Here is a 14634-nt window from a genome sequence, read left to right on the forward strand (position 1 = left end):
AAAATATAATATAGTATGTAAGTTATATAATTTAATATAGTATAATTAAATTATTTATATTGATATCATAACACAGTATATTGATATAACTTACATACTATATTATATTTTATTCACTTTTATATCATTTGATGATATTTATATTCGCATACTTGTATGCATTCATGTAATATATAGTAAATTATATAGACGTTATATCGAAATTCGCTTCCCATATCTTGATGGTACAATCGTCACTGCACAATCACAACGCCATATAACTATATATTGCTCATGCACTACTTAATTGAAACGCCGAAGACTTAAACGTTTTCTTAGCCATATAAATATATATTGCGCACTACTTAATTGAAACGCACTAGTATGTGGAAGCTATGGATACCTGCATGATACCATCTTGTCTCCACTGGCATTAAAAGAAAAGGCCCAGACGGTAGATCTGTGTCCACTTCATAAATAAGAAAATAAGAAAAGAGGGAATGTTACTGGCAGAAACCTTTATAATCTTATCCCTTACAAAAACTAAAGTGCAAGCTAGTCCAATGATATGCTCCAAAGAATGAGATATCAAATGACATGCTCAAAATTAGTTTTTATTAATAAATTAGAAATTTAGAGCGCAAATTACCCGACGGATGCGTCTAAAGTATCAATGCACCCAACGCCTTCTTCACAACCCCACTCCCCTGTCCAGACCTATACCAATTAAATATAAAGTAGTGTCAATATAAGCAAAGTAGTGTCAATATAAGCACACAAGAATCCGATATACTCAAACATACAAACCATTATCCTTTCATACGCACCTTGATAGATTTGTCAGAACTACAGGAGAAGAGGATATATTTTTCTTCTTCTGATGAGAATGTTGGATTCCATTTCACCATTTGAACATCTCCTGTATGTCCTTCCAGGAGTTTAAAATTATTTAAGGCCATTAGTTTAGGGCGATTTGCAAAAATAGGCCACTATTTTTCGGACTTGCAAAAATAGGCCAATTATTTTAGTTTTTGGCATTTTTAGGCCACATTTGAGCTCAATTCAGCATTTATAGGCCACTTTCTGGGTCAAAATGTGGCCCAAAATAGCCTGATTGGGTACACATGTGGCCTAAAAATACCAAAAACTAAAATAATTGGCCTATTTTTGCAAGTTCGAAAAATAGTGGCCTATTTTTGCAAATCGCCCTAAAATAATGGCCTTAAATAATTTTAAACTCGTCCTTCCAGTGTTTCTTCATGCCGAAATCCGGTCCATGTCGAGTTTACCCACACATCAATTGATGATTTGCCCCACCCACACATGGCTATGTAATAGCCAGTTGTACTACACGCCACACATTTGACTTCCATCTTAGGAACCTAGATGCATTTCTACCTTAAGTTAGAAATCTTAATCAAAATATCAAAATCTTTGAATCACCAACATTTGCATAAACACAAAAGACAACATTTCTCTCTTAAAGTAAAAGGAAGAGATCACCTTGTAAGCGGATTCACGTGAAAAATCATAACGGAAATCCTCCCAGTGAGTAGTGTCATTGGTGGCATCGAAACTAGTTGTTACCAAGATATACGGTGTCAATGCGCAAGATCGAAAAACCTTACCCTCGCTGACTTTCTGCACAAACAGTAAACCGCACCCAAAATCTCAAGTAATTAGCCCAAATCTCAAGTAATTAGTGGAAGCAATTGTATGAGAAGAGAGAGGTGGAACCTTGCAGTGGAAAGAGCCGGTGGCAGGATCCTGTTCCCAGATGCGGATGGTGTTGTCTGCGCTGCAAGAGGCGAGTAGGGCGGGCTCACCTTCGACGGGATCCGGTTTCCAATTGAGGATACAAACCCTAGCTTTGTGGCCTTCGAGTTTCTGAATTTCACGCACCAAGAAATTCGCCATCTCCCGATTGCAGTTTAGATCAGAGAGATTGTATTGTGGTGTTGTATTTCAGCTAAGAGAAATGAAAAAACCCCAACACAAACCTTTTATCGAGAAGAGCTGCTTTCGAGTTTCGAGAATAGGGGTGAGCATTCGGGCGGGTTGGGTTGAAACCGAACCGTTTTGACCAACCCGAACCCAAATCGCCAACTAAAATTTCAAACCGAAGCAAACCATTTTACTTGAAAAAACCGAACCAAACCGAACCATAAATTTTCGGTTCGGTTCGGTTTGGCCTAAAACCGTTCCATTTTTTTTTAATTCAAAAACCTGGTAACAATATTTTGGCGTGGGGCGGCGAGGCTCGGTCGGGCCTAGGCGACGGCGAGGCAGGCTTGGGCGACGACGTGGGGCGGCGAGGCTCGGTCGGGCCTAGGCGACGGTGTCGCGGGATGGCTGGGCGACGTCGTGAGTCTCGCGACTGCTGGGACCTGGGCGGGCGTAGCGGCGGGGAACTCTACTGGACGAAGAGGCGGCGCCGGCAGGGATCTTGGGTCGGCGATTGTTGGTGGGGATGGCAGTCGGCTTCTGCCAGAATGGGGTGGGGTGGCGGTGGCGCTGCGGCGGCCCGGCGGGAAGTGGGAGGGAGCCCTAGAAATTGAAACTTGAATTGCAATGGGGGGGATGGGAAAGGTCAGAGCCAGAGGCTGCTAGGGCTGCTGGGCTGGATTAGAATTTAGAAGAATAGGGTTTGAAAATTCTAATATTATTAATATTAATTATTTATAAAATATATAATATATTAAAATTTTCGGTTCGGTTCGGTTTATAAACCGCACCGTTTTTTCCAAACCGAACCCGAACCGAAAACTGGCGGTTTGAAAATTTTCAAACCAAACCGCACCGTTTTCACTACAAAAACCGAACCAAACCGCCCGGTTTGGTTCGGTTTGGCGATTCCGGTTTGGTTTTGCTCACCCCTATTCGAGAACCTTCTATCTAGAAGACCTGCTTTTGAACCATTTCTTTCTTACTTTTTATTACTCCCTCCGTCCCAATAATCTTGTCCCACTTTCCTTTTTGGTTTGTCCCAATAATCTTGTCCCAATTTCTTTTTTGGGAAAAATTTAGGGTTTGATTAGTTAATTAAACATCATCCTAATTAATTCACTAAAATAAACTCACCCCTTCACCCTACTCTCTCACCCTCTCTATTTCTCACACACAACACGCACACACACACCAGCACACACTCTCACCCTCTCTACAAATTTCCGGCGGCATCCCTCTCCGGCGGCGTCAGCCGCACCTGAATCCGGTGAGCCGCGCCCCTTTTCTCCTTGTCTGGTTCTTTCTCTCCCTTCACACCTTTCTCAAATTCTCAATTTAGCTATCCTCTTCTACAAATTTCGAGCCCTAGCTCTCCCCCAAGAATTCAGCCGCCGCCGCGGCTCCTCTTTCCGGCGACGCCAGCGCCTCTCACCTGACACCAGTTCCCCCGCCTGTCACTCCTCTTGCGCCATAGCCGCCGCCCTCCCGCCTTCGCCCTTTGTGTTGCCGCCGCCCTCCTGCCTCCGCCCGTCGGCTGCCTCACCTCTCCTCCTCTGTGTTTGTTTTTTCCAGAAATTAGGGCTCGCAAATTAGGGCTTTTTTTCTTCATCCCTCCTCTTTTTCTCTCAACAATTAAAAGATTCCATTTTTTGATTTTTGTTGTTGTTATTTGTGGATCTCTTTGTTTCTGTGGTGGTGTTTCTCTGTGGTGTGTTCTATCTTTGGTGGGCTCGCCAGTGTTAAAACTGTGGTGGTGTTTCTCTGTGGTGGTGTTGCTAAGGGATGGATGTCCCGGCGGATGTTCCGGTGTTAAGCTAAGGGACGGATGTTCCGATGGATGTTCTGGCGGATGTTCCAGTTCCAGCGGATGTCGCCGGCGACTGCATAGTGTATGATGAGGGAGAGAGTGCCGAGAGAGAGAGAGACATCTTTGGGGAGGGAGTTAAGCTATACTTACTTTTTCTTAAACATGTGGGACTTTCTATTTTACAACACTAATTTTACACTTCTTAATCTCCGTGCCCAAAAGAAAAGGGACAACATTATTGGGACGGAGGGAGTATTTTTTTTTAACCTTTACTAAAAGTTAGAGTTAACAAAAAAATATTACTAAAACTTAAGATCTCGAGAAAAAAGAACTAATTAGAAACTTATCTGCCAGACTTCGGAAATGGGAACCATGATTAGGAAAAATTGCAAAGTAGAGGTCATGTGAGAATAAATGAAAACTCATGATTTAAATAAAAAATTCGTCAAAGTTGTGATCATAAAAAACTACCATTAACCCTCTAAAAATGATTGGTGGATGTTTATTCATCACTCCAATTTCTTCTATTCTTTTGAATCAGTGGCAACGTAGGGCGGTGGGGTACAACTTACCCCCAAATTATTTTTTTAGTACTAGTATTATAGTATAATAGGATTAGGGATGGCAACGGGCCGGATCTGGACCGGATCTCATCAATCCCAGATCCAGATCCGTTTTTATCTATCAGATCCAGATCCGAATCCAGATCCGCGGATCTAAAATTTTTGGATCCAGATCCAGATCCGTCAGATCCGCGGGTCCGCGGGTCCAGATCCATGGATCTAATATTTTTAAATTAAATTAAAAAAAATAATCAAAAATTCACATAAACATGGCTGAATCTGTCGAAAATGGCTGAAATCAACAATTTATCTAGCAAAACTAACAATTTAATGGCTGTCAAATCAACAAATCTAACAATAAGTTTCAAATATAGTCATAAATCTAACAATTTATCTAACAAAATGGCTGAATTTTGAACACATCAATGCCTCAATCTAACAAATTTCGAACACATCAATGGCCAACCTTAGATTGTAAGCATCCTATGGTGGAAATCTACATCCAGCCGACGGCGAGTAATAGATGAAGCTCTGGCTGTTATGGCAGTGGCGAATGGTGCGGCGCAGCGGCGAGATGGTAAAGCTGACGGAGTCGGTAGGCCGTTTTGAGGCTGTAAAAGAGAGGGTGTGAAAGGGAGTTGGGCAGATAGTGTAAAAGAGAGAGAGCGGCGACCTGTAACTTCGCCGGCGATCTGGATTGCGAGGGAGGCCGGCAGGGTGAGGCTGGGAGGGAGATAGGCAGGGACGCAGGGTGAAGGAGGCTGGAACGAACTGTAGGGAGGCTGTAGCTTCGCCTTCGCCGGCGAACTGGATTGAGAGGAAGGGCGGCGACCTGGCGGCTGGAGTGGAGAGGCCGACGAATTTTAAGAAATGAGAGGGAGGACCGAGAGAGATGGATAAAATAGAAACTAGGGTTTGCAATTCTAATTTGTGTATTATTATTAATTTTTAATATATTTAATATTATTACTAAATTAAATATAAAAAATAAATAATATATATTAAAATAAATGGGTCCACGGGTCGGATCTGGGTCGGATCCGGATCTAAAATTTTAAGATCCAGATCCAGATCCGTTTTAAAAAATGAGATCCAGATCCGGCCCAGATCCGTCGGATCCAAAAAAATGAGATCCAGATCCGTAAAAACGGATCTGGATCCACGGATCTGGACCGGGTCCAGGATCCATTGCCATCCCTAAATAGGATGTGTTTAAATGTTGTTTGATGTGTTTCTGTACCCCCGACCAAATTGCAAACTTATATGAATATATTTGGTTTGGGCTTTGGGCCCAAATCAAAACTTAAAAAACGGCAGCCGGTGAGAATAACAAATAAAAAAGATCACACAAAAATAATTAGAGAAAGTGGATAGTCAAAGACACTCATTGCCCGTAGAGATGCTCTATACAGCAAGCTAATCTATTTAGAGGTATTATATAAATATAGCACACATAATCTGTTTAATAAGTTGACTAACTCATTTATAATTATATTTTTGCTTGTTTGATATGCAAATTTGTTTATGTTTGTGAATAATTTTAGTTTTCTTATAGAATTCTTGCATTTTTATATTAATATAGGAATGCCAAGTGTAACATTCAAATCAAAATAATCAAAAGGAATGACAAAACATCTAAGTTGGTGTTTATTATTTCGGTTGTATTGCAAGTGTGGATAAAGTATTTTCTAGAAGTACTTTTGTCAAGAGTAATTGTGAAACAACATGTGGAACAATATTTTAGAACGTATTATTTTTAACATTAAATTAAGTATCTTTTACATATAAGGTTATTAGATTATTTTTCGTACCCCCAATTTAAAAATCCTGGATCCGCTACTGTTTTGAATGATTACTTTTCCTCTTCCTTTAAAATACTTGTATGGTCATGTAAGAAACAAAATAATAAGTAATTTCATAAAAACTTTAAAATACGATTACTTTAGCTTGCAATTTCTTTGTTTTTATGCATTATTTCTTTGTTTTTTTTTATGTTTCAAAGCACAATTTATAATAAATAATAAAGCCTATGTGCTTCTTCAATGGATAAGGTGTTTTTTATATCTTCTTATAGTATTTTTATTTTAATTTTTTTCTTATAATTCATTTATCCTATTTATTTTTGTTTTTTTATTTCAAGGCTTTTTTTACTATGTTCAGTTTAAATTTCTCATTTTTAGCATCTTTTTGTGAGTTTTTTCTAGGTTTTATTTGTATTTCTTACTATATTTATTTATATTTTTTTCTATACTTATTTATATTTTGTTATGATTTTCTTTTTACTTAATAAATAAAATTTATAATAATAATCAATGAAGACTTTGTGATCTAATGAATAAGTTGTTTGGTTTATGAATGAAGATAATTTAGGTTCGATTCTTAATTGAAGTGTTTTTATTTATATTTATATTTTTTATTTTTTTTACAAAAACTTGTGATATTTTTTCATAAAATCAAATGAGGCGGCTTAGCTAGCGTAACATAATACATTTCACAAATTTAAATGACTTTTAAAGAAAAGAGAAATATCAAATATTTGTCGTGCTAATTTATGTTAATAGAAAAACAAAATATGACTTATCCTAATAACAATGTTATTTTTGCTTATATCGAATATTAATTTTGCTCATATCGGTAACAAATATTTGTTTAGAAAAATTAGTATTTGCTATTGAAAAATGTCATATTCTTCAACACCCGTTTTATTAAAACATGTGCTTAGAATCACTGCAACATTTTAAGACATGATTGATTGCAATTTAAATTTATACTCTAGAGTGGAATCTGTTGAATTCGATGGGTATTTAATTACGTCATAGTTTATATTCGGATATATGCAATCTCATCCTTTCCAATAGGATATGAATCAAATAAAATTAGTTGAAAGTGATATAAATTATCAAAGACATTGAAATGTCCCAAAGTTTCAATCTATCTTAATAAATGCTCCTTAAAAGAATTTATAGTAGGCTTTCTTATGTTATTACTTAATTGCTATAAGTTCTAAACAAGGCTATAGAGAACTAGCTGGTTTTATTTTAAAATGGTCACTGTCCTCTTGTTTTTTTTTTTTTTATCTAAAGTATAGAGTTTTTTTGTTGTTGTTGTTGGCTAATGTACACAAACTCTATGTTTTAGGCTGCCAAAGAACACACTAGTAGATTATATATTATCTTCTTGATTAATCTGCTACACTTTCTTGCTTATTTTTTCTCCATTCAATTTTGTATGCTTTATTTTAATTTTAAGACTTCAATCTAATTAATATATATATATATATATATATATATATTTTATCATTAATATCACTTTTAATAGTCAATAATAAGGTAGTATGTAATTTTACTAGTTAAGAATTTGGAGTTAGATGATTTTTTAACAATAACTTAGACTTGTTTGGAAATTAGAATAAAAATTTAGATATCATGGGTTCAATTGTATTCAGGCTGGTTGCATAATTAATTATATTTAGATATCTCTTACAATTTAAAAAAAAAAGTGTAATAAAATTGCGAAGTTAAAAAAATATATGCATATTAGATTCAGGTTCTTTAAGTAATTAAAAATTACACAAACACTTATATGAGTCTGGATTATGGGTTGACCCGATCCTTTCTCTTTGACCCGGTCTATAAATTTTAATTAAAACACTTATTGTTTACGTTCAAATCCCTCCCCTCTTTTTCCGAAACCCTCCGATTGCTGTCTCCCATTCAGCCTGATTTCCCCTCCACCGTCGGCGACGCTTTCTCCGGCCGGCCTCCGCCTCAGCACCCTACGCTGCTTCCCTAAAGGCGGTCTGCTATGCTATCGTTCCGCCTCCCGCTGTCGGTCCGCCTCCTCCAGTCGGAAGTTGCTGCAACGCGCCGCCCTTACACGCCCTCCAGTTAGTAGTGAATATTTTCTCCTTTGGCTCAATTTTATATATATATTGTTGTTACCTTTGCAAATCGCAACGATAAGATGTTAGGAAGAGTTTCTTCATATTTTTTGCTTTGTCTGCACCGAGCTAAATATGGTATATATGCGTTCTCTATTTGCTTTTAAGGTGTAGGGTTTGTGGTTCTTATGGAATTTGTAACACTCTGCATTTGTATTTGTGGACAGTTGCCTCACCTTCTCCTCGTAGTAATAGATATTATATCACATTTGTTAATGATTTTACAACAAAAATTTGAATTTCTTTGTTGAATATAAATCTGAAGCATGTGATGTTTCAAAAAATTTCACCTCCGTTGAAATGCTTCGTGGAATATTTGCTCTTCCAAGTTGCTTTTGGAGGAGAAGCCTCTCAAATTCTACCCTGTCGATGAAGTTAAGAAGCCGCTCTCCTTGTTGCTCAAGGCCAAGCCCACCAAGATCAGGTTACCTTGCTTTCATTCTTTTGTGGCTGTTGTTTGGCGTTTTTTGGTTGAATATTATTGTGATTTTGTTTGTTGTTGTATACAAAGCGAGCATTACTCCCGGAACAGTTCTGATCATATTGTCAGGGAGATTTAAGGGGAAGAGAGTTGTTTTATTGAAGCAGATTTCCTCTGGATTGCTTCTTGTAACTGGTAATTTTATAATCTGATTTTAAGTTTTAGCTTTCTTTGATGCTTGGATTTGTGTTGAATTTCAAATACATTCCTTTTATGTGGTGCTAGTTGATTTAGCTCAATGTTGGTAATTTTTCTGATGCAAATGCAGCAATTTATTGTGTCAGTTTTCCAATTTTATGAATTGATTTTATTTAGTTAAGAAGATGAGTTTTTTCCTGCTTATACTCGCAATATCATTTTGTAATGTTGGCAAAAATATTTAACTCTGCTTTAATGATTGTTATGGTGTGTTTTTACCTCTTAAGATTTAGATGTGACTTGAATTGTTTGAGCAGTTGGAGATTTTTGTACTTGTATTTATGTCTCTATATTTCATTTTCAAGCTAATTTGGTTGCTTACACTTTCCCTTGTTGACATTTTATATCATCTTTTGAAGCAGTGTTTTCTATTAGCTATGCATCTCGAATCTCTTGGGCATATGTTAATTCTTTGCCTGAAGTTATTGTCATCCATACACGAAGTATTCTGTATGTTGCTCTACTAATATTTTTTTTGGGGACCTTCTCTAATCCACATGCTTACAACTCTATCTCCGATTCTAAATCATGTCTTTTAACTTGCAGGCTTTCCTTTTCCTGCTCGCTCAATCTCAGCTCATTTTTTAGACCTTCTATCTGCAACAAATACTGTTACATTTCTTCAGATTTGTTTTCAATTTCCAGCATCAATTCTTCCTCATGACTACATACAGTCTCGAGCTGTTGTTGCAGAGAGCCAACGTGATCCATCAGCCCTCGACTTTAGATGACCAGTGCTTTGTCTCATGCCTAAAATTGTATACACCAGGAAATTATTTTATATATGTATGGTTAAGAGATGCCTACTATTGTTGTGTTCCATCATGTAATAGCCTTCTATTTGCATTCTTTGGTTTCAGATTTCCTTAACTTTGGATATTGTGCTCTACATAACATCATTACGGATTTCTACTATTTGACTACTTAGCTTGATAATCTGTACATGATAAATTGAATCTTGAAGTTTACAGTTGACTTTGGCTTAATGTACAGGAAAAAGTGAATCTTGAAATTCTGTGGGTAACTCTTATGAGTGCAAAGAATTAATGAGGGTAAGCAAGTATATATCCTTGATTGATTTAAATATTGCAATGATATCTAATGTAGTAACATTTTTTTGTTTGTATATCCCACAAAAACTATAGATTCTAGGTTTGATTCTCAATTGATTTGTCTTTATTTTTTTTTCTTTTTCACAAAACTTGTGTAAATAAAACTTTTAGTAATAGTAAAAATTATGATAGGAGATTAGGAGGACCCGGTCTCATGGTCCTATGCAAGACTACCTCTTAAAATTATAATTCAATTTTATTGGTTTGGAATATTTTATTTACAAATAATACTTTCTATTAATTTATATTTTGATTCAATTTAATAGTTATATTTATTTATTTAAATTATCATTTAATATCAATGCTTGCTCTCACAAGGAGACGTATTGAGCCCATATCGCACAGGAAACTATAAAACTGTTTGTTGTAAATACAAAAACCAAAACCCTCGCCTCTTCAAAATACAAAACCTATAACCCTCGAAACATATACTGAAGCTTTGGCTATGGAGATCGCAAAAAGTAGTCGAAAATCTCTCCATCTTCCCGGAGAAATCATCGAAGAAATACAGTCAAGATTGCCGGTGAAATCACTCTTGAGATTCAGGTGCGTCTCGAAATTATGGCTGTCATTAATTGGCAGCAAACGCTTCATCAAAACCCAGTATCAAAATTCAATAAAAAACCCATTTTTCCCCCATCAAAGGGTCATTATACATAAGGATCTTTCTGCTAATCATGTGCAATGTTCTCTGCTGTCGGTTTTGAGCGAACTAACGAATACTATCCCTTTAAGTCCTTTAGCTGATCCAATAAATACTACATTGTCGATGGGATATGAAATTGTGGGGAGCTGTAATGGGCTGCTCTGCCTTCGTGTTCGTGATGAACAAAGTAGAATTCACTTGTGGAACCCATCCACTAGAATCTCCAAGAAACTGCCAGAAATTTCTAATCGCGGCTATGTTATGGATTTGGGGTTCTGTTGGGTTGAATCGAGTAATGAGTACAAGTTGTTTGTGGGTCTTCGTAATTTTGATTATTACCAGCAGGAGATCGAATGGGTTTGTAAAGTTTATAGTTCAAAGACAAAATCATGGAAAACAAGTGAGCACTGTGCAGATTTAGTTTTATGTTGTCTACCGGGGGTATTTGCAGGTGGGAAGCTTTACTGGAGGTATTACGGATATAAAGAGATAGATATTATTTTCTTGGACTTGAAGAGTGAGGTGATTGGAAGGATTGAGCTTCCCTTTGATCACGAGTTTTGCAGGAAACAGCACTGGTTTGTGGGTGTGCTTGGTGGCTTACTTTGTGTGCTATGTCATACTGACTCGTCTAGAGAAGTCGTTCGAGTTTGGGTTATGAAGGAAGAAGCTTGGAAGAGAGTGGCGACGTTTGCTAATCTTGTTGAGCTTCTTCAGCCACCACCATTAATGGCGGTGGGTCTGAAGACCGAGATTTCGGTAAATTGTGGATCCATCTTGTTGGTTTATGATCATGGAGATAATGTGTTCCGCAGCCATGAGGTTTGTTCGGGTTACCGTTCACATGTCTATGTTGAAAGTTTAGTCTCGCCAGAAGATTTATGAAAGATGGAAACAAAATCTTAGGACATGATCATAAGTGATTTCATAGCATGCTATTTCTTGACAATTACTATGTTCAATTATATATAGTTTGATTTGATTAAGCATAAATAGTTGTGTTTTGTTTCTCAAGTCATAATAGAGTTGGTAATTGGTTGAACTTAGGCTTTAATTTATACTAGTGTACCTCCCGCGCTATGCGCGGTGATTATGATTATGGACTTTCATGTCAATTTAATATGCCACATTTTTTCTTATTTGGACATTCTAATTCAATAAGTCACTTTGTAAAATGAAAATCAATACACAACAAACATTCTCACTCAACACATTATTTACATTAAATGTCATTATGGCTCACAAATAATTATCCATTGTTAAATTGAGATTAAAAATCGTACATGGATTAAGACACCTCAAGCAATATATATATATATATATATATATATATATATATATATATAGGAATTGGTTCAATTGAGAAGCTCAAATGTGTTGAGAAGTTGAGAAGCAATGTAATAGATGAACATGTTAGTACATTTTGATGAACATGGTAATTAGACACTATATAAATAAATTCTTTGAACATACCAAATACAACTGACGAACATACGAATCTATTTAATTTGTTAAAAAATACGTCACCGCCAATGATCGAACCCCAGATCAAACTCGTGTTCATAAAAACTAATTGGCATGTTCATCTATTAAATTGCTTCTCAACTTCTCAACACATTTGAGCTTCTCAATATAACCTAACCCTATATATATATATATATATATATATATATATATATATATATATATATATATATATATATATGAAACACTTTATAATTATTATAAAAATATTAAAATTAAAATTTAATATTTATGAATTAAAAATTTAGATAAAATACTAATATATATAGATCCAAAAAATTTAGTGAGATAAATCTAGAAAGTTTTAAAATATCAATAATCACAAGTTATAGAAACTTGTTTTAATACCTGTTAAGATAATTGTTCTGGAAAAAAAAATATGCATTAAAAAATAAATATATTTTATTTAACAAAAATAATTTTGGACAAATTAATAGTGCATTAGAATTAGTTAATTGTAAAATAAATCATTAACTTATACTCCTTATTTTGTAAATTTGGGCTTAATTTTAAACATTTGCAAATAAAAATCGAATTCTTATAATTTTAAACATTTGCAAAATTTAAATATACAATACTCTAATATTATCAAAGCACACTAAACTACGTTGTTGCGTCATGTTTTCGATCGTCGAAAAAATTAGAGAAGCCTCAATTGCAAATTTAGAAAAATACGATATATATTTAAAAACTTTAAAAAATAAGATCGAAATTACAAGATGGGTATAAATTCATGATTTATTTTATAATTTTTCCTTCATAAAATAAACTATAGTATACAATAAATCAAAATGCCAGGGAATAATAGGAGAAAATAAGAAGAAGAAAAAAACTTAAAGAAAAAGTTAAAAAGAGGGAGTATTAATTTTATTGACTCACATTTTAGATATTAAATTTGAAATTATGAAAATTTCATATATTTCATTACACATGTATCGAACACCCTACTTTTATGTGTTATCTTTAAATTTTTTTTCTTAAATTAGATTGTAACATATAATTTGCTATTTTGTTTATAATAGTGTTATCGAACACCCCATTTCATTACACATGTATCGAACACCCTATTTTGTAACATTAAAAAAAAAAAAAGGTATCAAAAGTATATATAAAAAAAAAAGAAAAAGAAATAGTAAACAAAAAAACTTTAAAAAATCATGAATAAACATGTAGCATAAAATAAATATGAAAATAATTTGAAAGAAGAAAACAAACTTATCAAAAGTGAAAATAAATAAAAGATAAATTAGTAAACAAAAGAATCCCTTAACAAATAAGCACGAGTGAAAATGAGTAATAATTTGTTAGTTAGTGGGGTAAATATTTGTTGCGATTGACGGTTTGTACCAATATATATTTTTTTCCAATTCCAATTATACCCTTCTAATTGAATTAAATTACATTTACTTTGCTTTTTATATATATAAAGATGTGGAATTTGCGATGGCTGGAGAGAGAACATCACCTGTTCCGCTGCATTTAAGATCTAGTGTTTCACTTTCTACTTTCAATCTTTTATATTTTCTTGGAGTCAGAGGGTTTTTAGGACAGTAACTTAGGTCGATTTGAAAATTACGACAAAAAAATTCTGGTTTGTAAATATAGGACACTAATTAATATGTATTGCACCTGCAGAACAATTCTCGGCCCATTATCAAATTTCGGGCATAATCTAATGATGTGTTAATTTTCAAATTCCATGTCATAAAAAATAAGAGTGAATTTGCCACATAATCAACCCACCCATCAACTTCCCCATTCCATAACTTACGTGAAATTGTTTCTCCAAGATAGTGAAAGGTTTGAAGACATTCTCTACAACTAAAGCTTGAACCCCCAAATTTCTCACTAGTCCGATATTGGTGAAAGTAAGAGAGGAGATATTTGCATCAACCTCCTCCCATGTACAGTAAGTATTTCAGACCTTAAATTTCTGTATTGGATTTTACTTATTTCATATATGAGACCAAATTGCAACTATAACTTCAATTGTTCACAAGAAATTTGAATAAGAAGGCAAGGAAAGATCCCATTTATCGAGCGTTGCTGATTTAGAAATTCAAATAGGGGTTATTGCCAGAAAATACATATACTTTGTCAATTTTCTGGTTTATATCACGACTTTATAATTTGGCCAGAAAATACATCAATTTTCAATTTAATTGCAATTATAACATGACTTTATAGTCTGGCCAGAAAATACACCAAATTTCAATTTATTCTCAATTATAACATGACCTTATTTAGATTATTTTTCATCATAGATGTATTAATATTTATTGTATTTATATTAAATTTTTATGTATAAAATATTTTTAATTGATTTATTAATTTTTATAAAAATTAAGTTAGATGATTAATTATTTCATAATAATTATTTCATAATATATATATATATATATATATATATATATATGTATGTATTTTTAAGCCATCA

At 34.5% G+C, this 14634-nt stretch overlaps 2 protein-coding genes across 5 annotated transcripts; both read left to right on the plus strand.

The window, feature by feature from the left end:
- The first annotated feature begins 7940 nt into the window (after positions 1-7940).
- Positions 7941-9830, plus strand: LOC131017602 (uncharacterized). 4 transcript variants are annotated; one of them, XM_057946409.1, is made up of 5 exons: positions 7957-8182; positions 8502-8660; positions 8748-8852; positions 9275-9365; positions 9462-9830. In XM_057946409.1, the coding sequence occupies exons 1-5, from the start codon at positions 8101-8103 to the stop codon at positions 9577-9579; spliced, it is 555 nt and encodes a 184-aa protein (XP_057802392.1). In that variant the 5' UTR covers positions 7957-8100; the 3' UTR covers positions 9580-9830. The 4 variants fall into 4 exon arrangements, with proteins under 4 accessions (XP_057802395.1, XP_057802392.1, XP_057802394.1 ...); XM_057946411.1 differs by having other exon boundaries at positions 9278-9365; XM_057946412.1 differs by lacking the exon at positions 9275-9365 and having other exon boundaries at positions 7941-8182.
- Positions 9831-10448: 618 nt separating this feature from the next.
- On the plus strand, positions 10449-11558 carry LOC131018352 (F-box/kelch-repeat protein At3g23880-like). The gene has a single exon (XM_057947081.1). The coding sequence runs from the start codon at positions 10473-10475 to the stop codon at positions 11556-11558; it is 1086 nt and encodes a 361-aa protein (XP_057803064.1). The 5' UTR covers positions 10449-10472.
- The last annotated feature ends 3076 nt before the right edge of the window (positions 11559-14634 follow it).

This window comes from Salvia miltiorrhiza, chromosome 3 (genome assembly GCF_028751815.1).
Source record: "Salvia miltiorrhiza cultivar Shanhuang (shh) chromosome 3, IMPLAD_Smil_shh, whole genome shotgun sequence".
In the NCBI taxonomy this organism is placed as follows: Eukaryota; Viridiplantae; Streptophyta; class Magnoliopsida; order Lamiales; family Lamiaceae; genus Salvia; species Salvia miltiorrhiza.